At 46.0% G+C, this 16,965-nt stretch overlaps 1 protein-coding gene across 4 annotated transcripts in view; it reads right to left on the bottom strand.

The window, feature by feature from the left end:
* The window catches only part of DLC1 (DLC1 Rho GTPase activating protein), a 228,071-nt gene that overhangs the window by 50,385 nt on the left and 160,721 nt on the right, over window positions 1-16,965 (bottom strand). Inside the window, exon 1 of one of the 4 annotated variants that reach the window (XM_066632838.1) lies at window positions 584-935. The exons of the other annotated variants lie outside the window; for them this stretch is intronic. Coding sequence (XP_066488935.1) covers window positions 584-656 — 73 coding nt within the window. The 5' untranslated portion in view covers window positions 657-935. Of the gene's footprint in view, window positions 1-583; window positions 936-16,965 lie in introns of those variants that run through there. 4 annotated transcript variants of the gene reach the window in all.

Below are 16,965 nucleotides of genomic sequence, written 5' to 3'. Positions count from 1 at the left end.
CTCTCTTAAGTGGGATCGACTCCCGAGGAAAAGCGCACGGCTGGAACCCACGAGACGGAGGAAAAAGCACTGCCTGGTCATGACAAACCTCTCCACCCCCCCCTTCATTTGGCCCCAGCGCGTTCCCCGGAAAGCGCGACATCCTCACGAAGCGAAGACCTCCTCTGAGCGCGTGCAGAGCGCTTTGGCCCCTCGCCACTGAAACCCCCTCCCCACATCTGACACTGGGAGGATGGGAGGCATCCGCCTGGCAAGCCCCTTCCTGCCCCAGAGAGAATGCCCCTTCCAAGCAGTGGCGTAGCCAGAAGGGGGGGGCAAAGCACTAAGTTTTGCAGGGAGCCTCCCCCTCCCCTTCGGAGCCATGCCTCAGTTCCCCAGTGGTGGCTTGTCTTCGATGCTTCCCCTAAATGGGAAGGAGCAAAACGAAGGCGTTGGTCTGGCTCCGATGAGGCTCCCCGCAAGACTTAGTGCTTTGCCCCCCCCCCGGCTGCGCCACTGCTTCCAAGTTCTACGGCCGTCGGAAGAAGAGCCAGCCAGGGCACCGCTCTCCGCGCCCCCCCCCGGCCCTGGCCGGGCTGCTTACGCGTGAGGATCATGGTCTCCAGCTGCCGCCGCTCTTTGCACATCCAGGGGGTCCGCGCCGCCGCCAGCTGCATGCAAAGACGGGGGTCCGGCCCAGGATCGCTCCTCGGGGCAGCGCCTCAACTCATCTCCCCTGCTGCTGCTGCCGCCGCCGGGCGCAACTCCTCCTCCGCAGCTGCGAGCCCTCCAGGCGCCAGGCAGGCAAAGGCTGTCGTCTCCAGGCCGGCAGAGTCACCCCACCTCCCGTCGCTCCCCTGGGTTCCTTCCCGTCGAGGAAGCGCCCGCAGCAGCCTCCAGTCCTACCCCTGCCGGGCTGCTCTGAGATCCGGGCTGGGAAGCCTCTCCTGCCTCCTGCGCAGGGAAGGGGCTTTGCGGGCGAGGGGGGGGGCAGCCTTAGCAGCTGCACGCCCCGTCTAAGCCAGCAGCACACTGGGGGGGAGGAGGAGGAGGAGGGCTCGCCCACTGCCCCCTCCCTCCCTCCCTCCCTCCTTGATGGTCTCCTCTGCCTCAGTTCCCTACTGGTGGCTTGTCTTCCATGCTTTTCCTAAATGGGAGGTCGCTGAGGCTGCAGCCCTGTTGGGGTGGGAGGAGGGAGACCCCACTGAACGCAGTGGGACTCAAGAGTCCAATCCTATGCATGTCTACTCAGAAGCAAGTCCCATTCATGTCAATAGGACTTACACCCAGGTGAGTGTGGATAGGGTTGCAGCCTTAAAGCACAATCCTATGCATGCCTACTCAGAAGTAAATACTACTATAATCAATGGGACTTGCTCTCAGGTTAATGTGGATTGGACTGCAGCCTTACTTGGGAAGTTGGATTCATGAGAATGAAGGCTACAGTCCCAAACACAGTGACAGGGGCACACTTAAGCAGGCATACTCAGAAGTAAGGCTCACTGAGTTCACTAGGACTTACTCCCAAGTAGCCGTGAATATCCCCCCCACAGCCTTACCAGGGAGTCGCCTCCTTTGAAATCAGCAGGGGCTTACTTCAGGGTTGTTCTAAGTATATCTCTGCACTTGCAAGGGTTAATTCTCTTTCAGTCTGCTCCAATATCTATTTACTAAGAGGCAAGGGCTGAGAATTTCAACAGCATTTGCACCAAGTAAGCCTGCACAGGGCTGCAGTTTTTACTTTGACTTACAATGCAGCACTAGCCTATACGGTATACCTGTCCCCTACTATGCATGAGTTCAATGAAACCTAAAATGCTTACTGGTTCAGCCTTAATATCACCTAATAACACTGCAACACTAATTTCATATCATTCTTTTCCATATGCCGAATGCTTCATAGAACCTCCAAGCTGAAATCAGCACAGCCTCCTGGCTTTTGGAGCAATCCCCTCTGGGTGTGAAGTGAAGGATTGTGCCATTTCTTCTTGATGAAATGGGTTCAGTGAAAGTCATTGGTGACAAATTAGCACATGGGTATGCGGTGAAGCAATACCACAGGACCACTCCACCAAGCTCCCACTGCATATAGTCAGCATCACATCTCACTACTACAAACAGCCTTGTGTGGCCTTTTGAAGTAAGGTTCCCCCTGCCCGTAAAATGACTAAGGGCCCAATCTTATCCAGCTTTTCAGCACTGAAGCAGCCATGCCAATGGGGCATGTGCTGCATTCTGCAATGGGGGGGGGGGCGCAGTCATGGAGGCCTCCTCAAGGTATGGAAATGTTTTTTTCCCCTTACCTCAGGGATGCACTGCAGTGGCACCATTCAGTGAACGTACCCAGAGCCTGGCAACTTCTGTACTCTTGGGAATTCTTCTGTACTGAATTCAAAACTTCAAAATGATGCAGGGGCCAGTAATGTATTTTGCCTCACCATCAGATACCCTCACAAGTGGCCCATTTCCATAACTGAATTGGCATCAGTTAGTGACAAGGGTTTCCCAGTTATTGAGCGCATGTGTTCCAGCAAAGCAAATATTATACACAACTATAGTCAGATAGACATACAAAATCCAAGAGACTTTCTTGTGATTTGAATCCATTTTTCTTTTCCTTCTGAGTAAGACTGCAGAACGTGCCAGTTTGCTCTGGACCCTGGGGTAAAATGCTTCCTTGGGCATTCACATGGTGCCTCCTACCCACCCCCAATGCTGCATCACATACTACTGCTGGTACAGGTATCAGAGGTTTGAGATTGGTTTGACCTTTGATGGGTGTGGGCTCTTGGTTACTATTAACAAGAATACAGCTTTTCAATAGGAGTACACAATAGGTGTAGATCACAGTTTACTGTATCTTAGTAAAATAAATCAAATGGTTCCCTGTCCCCAAAGGGCTCACAATCTAAAAAAAGGGGAGAGAGAGAGAGAGAGAGAGAGAGAGAGAGAGAGAGAGAGCAGCAACAGCCACTGGAAAAGGCACCATACAGTTGTTTCCCCCCTGCTAAATATAAGAGGGCACCACTTTGAAAGGTGCTTCTTTGCCCACTTAGTAGGTGGTCTTGATTAGTTCTTGACCTGTTTGACCCCAATGCCCAACATTTTACCATAGCTTAATTAAAATCTGATGGGACCTGGGGGGACAGACAATGACACACAACAAAATTACATTCAGAGCCAATTCCATTCTGTGGATCACTGGTTTCTCATCTAGGTCCATGAGGACTAGTTCACTACTAGTACTCATGGATATCACTGACATATATAGTGCCTCCGATGCATTCTCGGCAACAGTCCTGGAACGTGCTGGAATCCCTAGCATGTATGCACTGCTGAAACAGAGACGCCTGCGTTGGCTCGGTCATGTCGTGAGAATGGATGATGGCCGGATCCCAAAGGATCTCCTCTATGGAGAACTCGTGCAAGGAAAGCACCCTACAGGTAGACCACAGCTGTGATACAAGGACATCTGCAAGAGGGATCCGAAGGTCTTAGGGATGGACCTCAACAAGTGGGAAACCCTGGCCTCTGAGCGGCCCGCTTGGAGGCAGGCTGTGCAGCATGGCCTTTCCCAGTTTGAAGAGACACTTGGCCAACAGACTGAGGCAAAGAGGCAAAGAAGGAAGGCCCATAGCCAGGGAGACAGACCAGGGACAGACTGCACTTGCTCCCAGTGTGGAAGGGATTGTCACTCCCAAATCAGCCTTTTCAGCCACACTAGACGCTGTTCCAGAACCACCATTCAGAGCGCGATACCATAGTCTTTCAAGACTGAAGGTTGCCAACAACATATGTGTTAACTATAGTTCTTCCATGTATCATTGAAATGTAAGCTTAAAATCAACTAGTGTTACCACACAGGGCTAGATTTTTCTTTGAGGGAGCCAGAAAGAATTAAAACAACAACAACCCTACATTAAAATATCTTTAAACTTTGTAACAGAGTTAAGGAAGGTCATTTTAAAAACCCACACTTGAATTTTTTCAGTGTGTCTCATTTCATTTTGCCGTGGCATGTGTGCCAAAGCCTGCCCCACTTTTTGGGTTCGTCTCTAAGCCAACTGCTGTGTTGCAGAAATGTGCTGCCTGTTGGCTGCTGGTTCCTTGCTTTCCACACTCATTTCTGAATCATAGTAGAGCTTCTGCGCTGAAGACCTGGGGAGTCTGATTCATAAGTCAGACTTTGTTTTTTTGACTGCATACCTTTAGCAACACTCAGCTTTTAGGGATTTGCCAGTACTAATCTGACAAGCAAAGAGAAGACACACCTGCCTGTCAGTCTGTACATGTAAAGCAAGCCTTCTTCATTCTGACACTGTAACTGACTCAGAGGCATTGCAATCTCATGATTTGTTTTAATCCAGGTGATTGATTATATGTGTCAGTCTCCGATATTTGTATAGTCCCCAAATTGCAAAATTGGCAACATTAGACACAGCATTTAATGTGCTCAAGCACCCTGAAGTCAATTTCCCTGAGAGCTGCTATCAGCAGTGATGGGCAAGTGCCACGTGCTTTGACGGGAACTGGTTTATGAGCTTTCTCAGCAGGTGTTGAGAAAAAAATGTCTCACTCCCAGCCTGTAATGCTGGCATAAATGAGCTGCTGCTGTGTGTGCACACACATGTGTACTTAATGCATTGCCCCCTGGGAGTTGTAGTTTGGCTACACACATTGGCACTGTAGCAAATGCAGATGCTGCCTTTTGATGCCTGCTGGCAGCTGCTTTATGTATCGATGAGACACAGGAACGTGGCCATTTTTTTGTTCAGTACAAGGAGGGGCAGATCAGAGCAGAAAGCTATCTCTCTTTCTCCATGTATGCATGTGTATGTAGATCCAGAGAAGAACTTCAGGGGGAAATGGCATTCAATATGTAATACAGTCAAGTGTTACCTTATGCATATAATTCATCCAGGAGGGCTGTAGCTCAGTGGTGGAACTTATACTGTACTATGCATGCAGAAACTTCCAGTTTCAGTTGCTTGCATCCCCAGGTAGTGGTGGGGTTCAAACACTGGTTTGAACCTCTACAGCAGTCATTTTCAACCACTGTGACGTGGCACACTGGTGTGCCATGGATGGTCTGTGGGTGTGTCACGGGAATTTGGGGGAAGATCATTTGTTGGTAGGGCCACTGGGGGATGTGAGCCCTTGCTGTCAGTGTGGTGTGCCTTGTCAATGGTCCAAAAACCGATGGTGTGCCTTGACAATTTTAGTGCCTTGTCAGTGTGCTGAGAGATGAAAAAGGTTGAAAATCACTGCTCTAAAGAGCCGCTGCCAGACTGTGTTTAGATGGAGCAATGATCTGATTCCATATAAAGCAGCTTCCTATGCTCCTATTTATATATATATATTTAATATCTTTCCCTTCCTCCAAAGAGTTCAGGAGGGCATATCTGATTCTTTTCATTTAATTCTCACAACTACCCTGTGAGGTAGGTCAGACTAAGCCCAGGTCACTTAGGCCGCAATCCTATCCAACTTTTCAGCACTGACATAAGGATAATGCAATTCCGAGATAAGGGAACAAACATTTCCTTACCTTGAGGAGGCCTCTGTGACTACCCCACAACTGCAGAATGCAGCACATACCCCATTGGCACAGCTATGCCAGTGTTGGAAAATTGGTTAGGATTGCACCCTTTGTGACTTGTCTGTATGGGAATTTGATCCTGAGTCTCACTAATCCTAGTCTAACAATCCGACTACTACACCACACTGCAGCAGGACTAACTCACATAATTATAAACTTTCCTACTATCACTAGTTAGTATCTGACATTGTCTTCAGCCTTTTCAGACCTAGAATCTATCTTTTATGTCAACCTTCAACATGGGACCCACTTTTTTTTTTGGGGGGGGGTCTGTACATTCCCCTCCTTCTCTCATCCCCATCTTTTTCCTCTTTAAAAAACATGTACTGTATATGGTGTGATGCCATTGCTGTAATCGACATTGGTCCTGATTCTTGAGCCACTTGCTGGAAACCAATTCTCATAAGGACCACATATCCCCCTATGCTTATTTCCTCCTTGGTCATGGCCTGCCTCTCTCTGCATTCAGTGCTCCTCTGCAGAAGCATGGAGTGAACATGGAGAGAGTTTCTCTCCATGCTGTTGAACCACAGGATTGTAGTTTATGCTGTTGTCACTTAAAATGCACACTGAAGCATTCATACTTATAGTGGTGAAGGCGGTACGAGTGCAGTCACTGTGTTTTGTTTTGAATGTACAATCCTTTCCCCAGGATTGGGCTCAGATGAAAATGATTCTGTATGCTTGAGGCAGAATCCAGCTGTGCTCTACATGGATTGGCGGGGAGCTTATGGTGTCACAAACCCTCCTGCCCCTTACCTGGGATCAATTTATCAACTCTTTAAATATTGACTGTGTGCCCAGGCACCAAACAAATGCTGAATTGGATAAACTTGGAAGTGAAGCTATAAAAAGATAAAGAAAGGGCAGACAGTCTGCCTGGAGTATGCAGGGAAGGGATATGCAAGAAAGATAACTCAATCAGTGTCCACTTTGTAAAAATATACCTTTGTCAAAAGCTCTGCAAAGGTGACAGTGAGGAAGCTGGTCTTTCTGTGCAGGAGAAAAAAACTGCAGGGAATCTTGTTTTTAAGGTACATTACTGTGTACCCCAAATTTCAGTTGTTTCTGTACTATAGTCTGTAAGGATGCAAAAACATGCAAAATATACATACATAGCATGGTGTCTGAATAAGGGATCTCCTTGAAAAGTCAACATCTCCCTGTAGTACAGGCGGCTGTGTAATGTTGGCAGGTTGGAAATTATGTTGTTGTTTCTGGAAACCCCTACATAGCTTCAGATCATTAATTTACTTTAATAGTCAACAAAAGAATGGAACTGTAGTTTAGCTAAAGCTTGGCTTTTCATGGATTACTGGTTCTGTCAATTACCTTCTATATCTTCCTGTTTTTACTGGCTTAGGTGAATGTGCCTGTCTTTTTTAGATACCTTTTGCATAGCTGAGGGTTACAAGTTGGCCTGGCCCATAAAAAGGAGAGTCTCTAAGGGGCTCTGGTGGCCTGACATAAGTTTTTCCATATAATTCTTAATGGGAGATTTTGCATTAAGGACGGATTACTATTTTGGTAAACAAGCAACATAATTGCTTGTTGTTGCAGGTGGTTGCATTATAAGTCAATGGTGGTTTTGTAAGCAAATAGGAAATTTAACATTTCAGATTTTTTTTTAGCCAGGGAGTCTCCATAGTTCGACAGGGTCTGGGAGCCTGTGGGGAACCCTTCCCCTGCTATAGCTCCACCCACAGGCAAATGCTGTTCCCAGGGAGAGCACCTTCTGGTAATTATGAATGCTAATCACCAGCATTTGCAATAATGGGGATGAAACATTCCCAGGCAAAGCATTTGCCTGTGCTGACAAATGTGGACTCAGTGGAGGGGGGGGGCAGTGGTGAATTTTGAAGTGCAGGAGCTTGTCATGACACCTCCCCCTCATAACTATACCCCTCTAGCAGCCCAGATCTGTTGGGCTTTAGCACTGGTGAGACAAGAGTTCCACCAGTGCTAACTGCTGCAAGGTGCTTTCCAGCATCATGCTCACTAGTGCACTGCTGGGATGGTGGCAGGAAAGTTGGCACCTTCCCACCTGCATGATCTGCTCTCCTGCCACCTGCTGGTGGAGGTAGGTCAGTGGGAGACGTGGGAGAGGATGGGGGAAGACAGAATGGGGGCAGGGATGGGGTGAAACTGGGCAGAGAGAGGGGCATAATGGGGGCAGGGAGGCAACTTTCCACCCGTGCCAACAGGGTGTGCACTGCATTCTGCAGCAGGGGGATAGCCGTGGGTGCCTCCCCTCAAGGTAAGGAAACGTTTGTTCCCTTCCCTTGGGGCTGCATTGCAGATGCATTGATGCTGGAAAGTCTATTAGGATCGGACTGTTATTTCTACTTTGACACATATTATGCTTAACTTAAAGATTTAGCTCATTTCATCCCCAACTCTTGGAGGTGGTTGCAATAGCAAATGCTTAGAAATTGAGAAACATAATTTAAAATATGCCAAATATAAAAAGCATAATGGAGTGCTAGTCTCTGCATGTTTACTTAAAAGTAAGTCCCTCTGTTCAGTAGGAGTTATACCCAGGTAAATGTGTATAGAGTTGTAGACTTAATGTAATATGAATGACTTATCTGGACTCTGGTACTCCTTGATAAATACGGTGGTCTAGACCAGGGATGTACAAATTTTTTGGTAGGAGGGCCACATCATCTCTCTGACACTGTGACAGGGGCCAGGGAAAAAAAGGAATTAATTTACATTTCAAATTTGAATAAATTTACATAAATTAATATATTAGAGATGGAACTTATATGAATGAAAGAAGGTCTTGCAATAGCTCAAAGCCTATAAAAGGCCTTGCACAAAGCAAGGCCAGCCTTTCCTGAGTGCTCCTACTGATGATATTGCTGGTTCTGCTGTAGGAGAAATCCCAGAATTCTGCTTTCTCTTGGCTACATCCTAGTGCATAGATCAGAGCTATGGAGTGTGTTGCTGGCGCACTCATGATGCCTTTCTAAGAATATCCTTCACAGTTAGTTAAGACGGTGTTAGTTGTAGGGATACAGTGAGGACAGTTGATGATTTGCGCTTGGTGCTTGGAATGCCTTATGACCAAGCTCTTTCTGAGCCTGAGCTCTGAGCCTACTTCAGAGAGTGGAAGATGAATTCACATGGCAAATTCTGAAGAGGAGTCACCCTGAGTAGAATTTTGAAGAAGGACAAATGTTTAACTCTTGTGGGGAAAAAAACCTCTTTTTTTTTTTTTAAAGCAAATTACTATTTGCTTAGTCTTTTTGAGGAAGCAAGAATCTCCTGAAATCACTTTTACATGACTCTTTTTATCAGTTGAATACTGAGATTTTTTTTAAAAAAAAGATCAAAGTGTGAGTCCTCCCTTTCAAAAGAAGTTGCACGAACTAGGCCTAAGTTCTGCATATTGTGACAATGGATAAGATTAGGACACATTTCCATCACGACTACCTTCTTTCTGATCTCTTCAGCTGGATTTTTGGGCATTTGTCCAGAGCAATGACTCATTCTTCCTCTATCTTCTCTTCAGGTTTTTAAGGCAGCTTCGTCCTCCGCTTTGCAAATTTCCCAGAGTGTTACTGATTACTACACAACCCCATTTATAGGCATGTTTGCTCAAGTTGGCCTTGGGCAAATCATGATTTCTAAGCTTAATGGAACTCATGGGGGCTGTGATAAGGAGACATACAGATATTCAAAATTATGAAGACCTTTGTGTACTGAAAAATACATGCAAATTGTGAAGTAAGACTGTGTGTGTTCGCCTCCTGCACTCAAACAAAAAGACAGCACAGTTCATTATGGAAAACAGTTGTACCTACTATGGCAGGCTTCTATACAGCCACTGTCAGCACAATCCTATACCAGTGCTTTTCAACCATTTTGCCCCCTTGCCCCCCTCAGGTATGCCACAGTTCCTTGTATGCCTTTAACTGCCACACAACCAAAGAGAACCTGTGTTCAAAGTGACCAAGACAGCAATTTTGTATTGCCCAAAAATTGTGTTTTAGGGATTAGAATGATAGAAGAGATAAAGGATATTTACGCTGGAACAACAACCAACAACAACCATTGTTCTATGTCTGAACACAGTTTTCAGTAAAACCACTCTCTTTTTTATATTCTGAGATTTTAATATTCGCTAGAAGTTTAAATAAGGGGCACAGGCCAACCCATGAAAGAAACAGCATGATCACATACTGCCTGGAGGCCATGCCTACTGACAGAATTAAGATCATTTTTCTGAAGGAAGCTGCATTGTATGGAATGGAGTCAAAGAGTTCAAGACAGATGGCAAAGGATCTGTGAAAGTTTGCCCAACAGGCACAATTATTCACTTTAATAGGTGTAGTCTCCTCTTTTTAAACTTTGTTTATAGGATGGGGACTGATAAGAAGGACTTCATTGTCCTCTCCCTTCCCTGAAAAGTCCAAGTGCTCCTTTTGGGAGCTGCACCCCTTCCATTGCTGCCTCTTTTGAACAGCATGCTACAGAGGAGCAGCAATTTGGAATGGGTCATCTGACTAGCTGATACAAACCCAGAATTGTAAGACATATGCGTGCCATTCTAAACGTTGGTATAAATATCCTCATAGCAAACAGCATGATAGATTGCAGAACACCCCAACTGTGTGCATGAGATACCAGGCCTCTGGCTACAGCTTTAGCTTCAGTGTGGTCTTTGGTGTTTTTGTACACTGTGTCTGAACTCTGAAGAATCTCAGCGTGTTAAACTTTTGTCACTTGACATGAAAGTGAGGTTCAGATGGTCAAACATTTGCCTTCACTGGTTATTAATATATATAATTTGCTAATAAAAGTATAGTTCCCCCCCAAAAGCTAGAGTAATAGAGATAAAATTCCCTGCTGCATATATTTTTATGACAGAAAAGTTATATTCACTGCACAAAGTGGCTTTACACATTTTATGGACATAACGGGTAGTGCAGCGGAGTGATAACATTATGCTATACTGGGATGGCATGATGGCCAGCCAGGTTGTGCCTATGCTCATCAGAAGGCCTACCCAGCCTAGTTGACCCCAGAACCCTCTAATCTGGTAGCCCTATGCACCATCAGGGGCAGGCAAGGGCACCATGGGGGGCACAGCAGGAGTTTACAGTTTAGTGCCATACACTTGGACAGTGGCGTAGCTAAGGGGGTGCAGTGGGTAGCATCAAGCTTTAGGGGGGCAACAAGCTGAGCTTGACACTAGTGACCAAACTTGTGAAAATCTTGATATGAATGAATAGTACCATCATGTTATATATCATTGGAAAGGTAATTTAATGCAGAATGCAATGAAACAAACGGCACTGGAATATCTGTTGTCCTTATGGCCAATTAACCAGAAAATGAAAACGCAACTGACTTGTGGAACAAAAAGTGGATTTGCTTAACTCCAAACTGACCTATGGGACTGTTTGTTCTGAGTGCCAAGGAGATGTTGTTATGATTCAGCATGGAACCAATAACTTTTTATTTATTTACTTAATTAAATTTGTTTTTGTCATGTGGGGGGGCTACAAAATCTTCTTGGTTGCAGATAGTTGCCTTAGCTATGCCACTGGGGGGAGGCAGCAGAGCAACTGGGTGGTGAGCTGCTGGGGGGAGGAGGTAGGTTCCTCCCAACTTTTACTTTTTAAAAAGCCTGGGTATGATGTCACTTCCGGTTGTGACATCACTTCCGGGGCAACATTTTGAGCTTGGCACTGGGCTACACAGATCATTAGCTATGCCACTGCACTTGGACGTACACATATCCCACATTCCCAAGGTTCTTGGGGCTAGGAGCAAGGAGAAATATGATCTCTTCTTTATCAAGCACAATTGAACATATACATTGTGTTTCTGGTAATGTTCACTCAAAGAACATGTAATGTTCAATGTTCAATGTAATGTTCAATGTAAGTTGAATAAAGTCTTGAATAAAGACCAAGAAAGGCGGTATATAAATACCTATATTATTATTATTATTAAGCTGTTTCATCCCTTTTCAAAGTGCTTCATTTCACTGCAGATTGGAGCACAACTTCCTTTTTAGGAAACAACCTTTCAATGATGGGATAAATTTCCTCCTAAGCTCCAGGTGATTTCCTTGCAGGAGATCCAATCTGATCTGAAAAATGTCACCTCTCATTTGAAGACATGAGATATTCCTCCCTCCTCCAAAGTGGTGACTGATTCAATTCAATTGAATTGATTCAGTTTTCATAGCAGTAGGTTACCTAGTCGCAGCTTGGAGATTTCTCCTATATCTTTACATTCCTGGCTGAATTGGCAGTTGTGGGTTCTCCAAACACTTCCACCCACCCACTCCTTGAGTCCCTTTCCCTGCTTCTATATAGAAACAAGAACTTCATGTGAAGAAAGGGGAATCCAGGTGAAAGAAGCCGAGGTTGCAACTTGCCAATCTTACACATAATGTAAGGCCTTACATTGGGAAGACCATAATGAGAATTGTTCACATATGTGTACATATGTACACTTGTAGAAAAGTCTAGATGCATTTTCACAAAGTATATCTTCAAATATTTTTAACCAATGTCAAAGACAACATTTTGTGATCTATCTACTGTGATAGGATTTGTTTGGAAATATCACACAATACTGCCGTTGAGAGGGACTGATCAGTCCTTTGGAAGAACCCACTCTGGTGAAGTATACTGCAGATTTGGGACTGTACGTATAGCTACAGCAACCAGGGTATTGCTGGTAATAATGGAAGTTTCCATTTAGGCTTAGTCATTTTTCTTTTCTTTTTCATGATGGACAACCCCAATGCTTTGTAGTCAAATGAGTTTTTCATTCATTAAGCTTATTTCCTCTGGAGGAAATAGGCATGAGAGTCACCTGGCCTAGCTAGCCAATTATAGGCCAGGCTGCTGCTCATTTGTTGCCCCTGAGGGAATCTGCAGGACAGAGGAAATCATTTTAAACCAATTACTCAATAAAGCTTGATCACTATGGTAATTGGAACATGCTCCTTTTCATGGCTACTTTCATCACAGCATTAATCAAAGCAGAATACTGTTGTTATGAGTTCTTTACTGCAGTTGAGAGCATTGCTGGAGAATATATAAAATAATGCTGCTGGATCAAAGAGGATGAATTACGATTGCATGAGGCTGAATTTGCAAAAATTAAAATAACATAAATTCATAAGGCAAGGCTCTTCTTATGTTCCAACGAATAAATGTTTCTGCCACTGTAACAAAGGCTTGACGTTGAAGAATAGAAATGAATTCGGAAGAATAGGATTGGGAAACACTACATCCTTTGCCTATGACAACAGGCAGGGCCTAACAGTGCAGTGGGAGGGGGTGCAGCAGAGGCTACTACTGCATCCTATCCCCCCCTCCCAGCCCTACATGGATCGACTCAGATCTGTGACAGTGATTGAGCTGGTCCAGATCTGAGTAAACTCATAGTGGCTGCTGGGGTTTGACACGAGGTAAAGGAATAAATGTTCTCTTACCTTGAGGAGACCTGTGGCTGCCTCTCTGGCACCATGGGATACAGCAGCAGTCTGGGATCCCAGCAGCAGTCTGGGATACAGCAGTAGCTAGTTAGGGCTGCCCATCCCTGGTAAGTGTGTATAGGATGCAGCCTTAATAAGATTGATGAAGATTTTCCCGCATTGATAAAAGAGGAGAGGAGAATAGACTTCAACCAAAAGCCAATAACACTGGAAAAAGGTCATTAGATGTAACTGCTACTGCTGTAGGAGAAGCCCGCAGAGGCTGCACACATCCACCCACGGCCTCTGCGGGCTTCAGAATGGCTGTTTCAGGCTGAAAAACACAATTTCTGGTTTCCCTCGGGAAACCAGAAGTAACATTTTAATGTGGCATTAAAATTTCACTTCAGGCTTCCCAAAGAAAACCAGAAGTCGCATTTTCCAGCCTGAAACAGCCATTCTGAAGCCCACAGAGGCTGCAGGTGGACATGCGCGGCCTCTGCAGGCTTCACAAAGCTCTCCAGAGGCAACCCGAGCTCTGCTCCAGTCACCGTCGGAGGGTTTTAAGGAGCCAAAGCTCTGGATTTCTGTATCAGCAGTTTTCGGTATCCGCAGGGGGTCCAAGAGCAGATCTCTTGTGGATACGGAGGTGCACCTGTATAAGGTTCATTTGTTGTAATATTTCTGTCCTCAGTACAGTGAGCAAGTTTGTGCCTCTGTCGCATAAATAAGGTCCTATTAAAACTCAGAATGTATACACACTGACATACATACATTCGCCAAAAGGAGCACATAAAACATATTCTAAGTGTCCGTATCAACCCCATCTTGCAATTTTTTTTCCAACCTTGCAGGTTAATCTTTTCCAATCATTATCATTTAACAAGCAAACTTTGGAGTTCAGATTTATCGCTGCGTAGGATATTATTAATGTCAAGTTTTAGCATGGAGAACTGTTATTTATATTGAAGCTGTGGGGCCTTAATGCAGAAAGGCCTGCAATTAAAATGGAGAGCAGTATTGTTTCTGATGACTACTGAAAGGCCAGGTTTACGACTTGGCTGATAACCAGAGGTCGGTCATCAAGGGCAGTTGTTAATTATGTTATGCTTTTCTGGCTTGAAAGTGGAGGACATCAGTGCAAGAGCAGAGCGCTGTTTGCTTCTGATTGTACTGTTTGAGAAGCAGAGAAAGTTGGCTTAGACTGAATCAGGGGATGGTTAGTCTAAGTTCGGTTTCGTCACCAGTGACTGGCAACAGCTCTCCAGGATTTCCATACAGGAATTATTCTCTGCCCGCATGATTATGCCATGGATCTGGGACTTTCTTTGTGCAAATCTCTGCTGCTGAGCTACAGCCACTCCCCATTTTCATTCATGTGGGAGATAACCTACCTGCCTGCTATGATCACCATAGGGCAGTGGTTCCCAAACTGTGACTCATGGCTCCCTGGGGAGCCGCGGAATCCTCACAAATAACCTGTTCCCTATACAATGTATAGGATTGCATCCCTAATGGTCAATGGGCCAGTAGGTCAAGGGAGCTGGCAGTTGAAAAAGTTTGAGAACACTTGCCATAGGGGGTTCTATGGGAGACACAGGGAGCTGCTACCCTGGAAGGCAAACCTGTGGGGTGTTCTGCGGTGGCGTAGCTGGAGGGGAGTAGAGCACCCAGCCTGGCAGGGAGCCCCAGCGGGGCGGACAAGCGGCCCCTCCCTTCGGAGCCATTCCCAGCGGAGGGAGCAAAACGGAGCCGTACGGCTCCGTTTTGCTCCCTCTGCTGGGAATGGCTCCGAAGGGAGGGGCCGCTTGTCCGCCCCGCTGGGTGCTCCCCCTCCTCTCTAGCTATGCCACTGGAGTTCTGCACCCCAGCTGAACATTTAGAAGTTGTTATGACATGACGTATCTGTATCCCTGTTCCCTCCTGCTGCCAGGAACTGTAATTCTCAGGCAGAGGGGCTCACAACATAGTAACATTTTCTGACATAGAAACTTCCTTCTTGGGTGTGTTTTGGGCTGCGTTCACATGCCTGATCTCATCTGATCTCGGAAGCTAAGCAGGGTCAGGCCTGGTTAGTACTTGGATGGGAGACCGCCTGGGAATACCAGGTGCTGTAGGCTTATACCATAGTCTTTCGAGACTGAAGGTTGCCAACCATTGGATAGGGACCGCTCTGATGGCGTTGGACTCCTCTTGGCTTGCCCTCTGCGTTGGGTCAAGGCATGGTTGGCTACTCACATGTAAACACATGAAGTGGCTCACTTTCCATAGGGCTCCATGCATTTTCCTTCTCAGTTATCATCCTGTCATTTTCAGCTTCATGACCCACCAATAATCAGGTTGCAACCCACAGTTTGAGAAACCTTGCACTCCGTGAAATGTAATACAGTAGTCACACTTTCCAAAGAGGAAAACTCTCAATATCTATTATTCTACTGGGGAAAACAGTGGTAGGCTCCTTGGTTGCATCCTATTCTGTAACTTGCTTAGTGTAACACTTAACCTTTCTTAGGTAGGAAATTTGGGTGTAGGTGTGCAGGTACTAGAATCCATTATACAGTGCAATGAAATGTCAACATGATAGAAATGCTGAAAAGGGAAAGGGAAAACTTTCCTGTTTTGATGAAGGTGATGAAGTGCTACAGGACAGAAATCAAGGCTAATTTGAATAATCCAGCCCAGTGATTTTCAACATTTTCACCTCGCGGCACACTGGCAAGGCACTAAAATGGTCAAGGCCCACCATCAGCTTTTTGACAATTGACAAGGCACACTGTGCTGTCAATGGGGGCTCACATTCCCCAATGGTCCTATTGATAAATGACCCTCTCCCTAATTCCCGTGGCACACCTGGGGGCCATTTGCGGCACATCAGTGTGCCACAGCACAGTGGTTTAAAATGGCTGATCTATCCTGTTGCTTGTTTGCAGCTTCAAGAAGTGAGAGTGCAGTTGGTGCAGACTCTTGCTTTGGGTCAATAAGCGAGCAATTACCCATAGTAGGATTACTGTCAAGAGCCTTCCTCTGTCACCCTTCCAAAACCGAATGCCTCCTTTTGAAACAAGAGATTTTTCTTTGCAAATAGACAGATTTATATTTCTTAGAAAAGCCACTGGGAGTAGGAAAAGAGTCTTATTTACTTTGCTGAGGGATCATTTTCTTTTCTTTCCCTTTTTTCTAAGGGTCTATTAAAACCTTCCAAGATTATACAGCACTGACTGAGATCTGATTTCCAGGCAGGAAGTGTAAACAATGACTTGAAAGGTGTGTATGCAGACCCTTCCAACTGATTTACTAGTAGCTCTTCAGAATCCGTCATGCATGCCATATTGACCTCACCAACTTAATTATCTTAAGCTGTAAGAGAAGGAACACATGCCTCTCAACCTGTTGGGGTGCAAATCAAAGGCTATGCTAAGTTTGCAGCAAGAATAGTATATTATTAACTGGGGGGGGGTAGGATTTGGTGATATTGGAATGAAACCAGGGTGAAATCTGGATTATGTCCTATCTTCCACTTTTCCTAGAAGTAGGACTGGCCCATTCATGACGCTGATGGGCAGCCCAGTCTTGAGCTGCCCAACGCGCGGGACTGCTGTGGCACCAAAAATGGCTGCCGTGGTATCCTGCATGCAACCAGGCAGCCCGTGGCGGCTCCTCGGAAGGGGAATTTCATCCCCTTCCCCTGGGTAAGGGAAGTAGCTGTGCAATGGGGCTGCTCAATTCTGCGTCAGCTATGGACCTGGCAAGGACTCTGAGACTCCCATGTTGGGCTGCCTTCTCCCCACCTCTCCCCGCCCCGGAACGCCTTCTCCCTGCCTCCCCCCACTCACCCCTCCACAGCCAGGCAGTCTGGGCGAATGCCTGACAGTGGAATATGGGCTGAGTGCCGCAGTTGGCCCAGCCCGGGCTCGCACTGGGATAGCTCAGGTGCTGGGCC

The sequence above is a fragment of the Tiliqua scincoides genome, chromosome 6 (assembly GCF_035046505.1).
Source record: "Tiliqua scincoides isolate rTilSci1 chromosome 6, rTilSci1.hap2, whole genome shotgun sequence".
Taxonomy (NCBI): domain Eukaryota; kingdom Metazoa; phylum Chordata; class Lepidosauria; order Squamata; family Scincidae; genus Tiliqua; species Tiliqua scincoides.
Note: the sequence above shows the minus strand (reverse complement) of the source record. Positions and strands in the feature narration are given on the sequence as shown.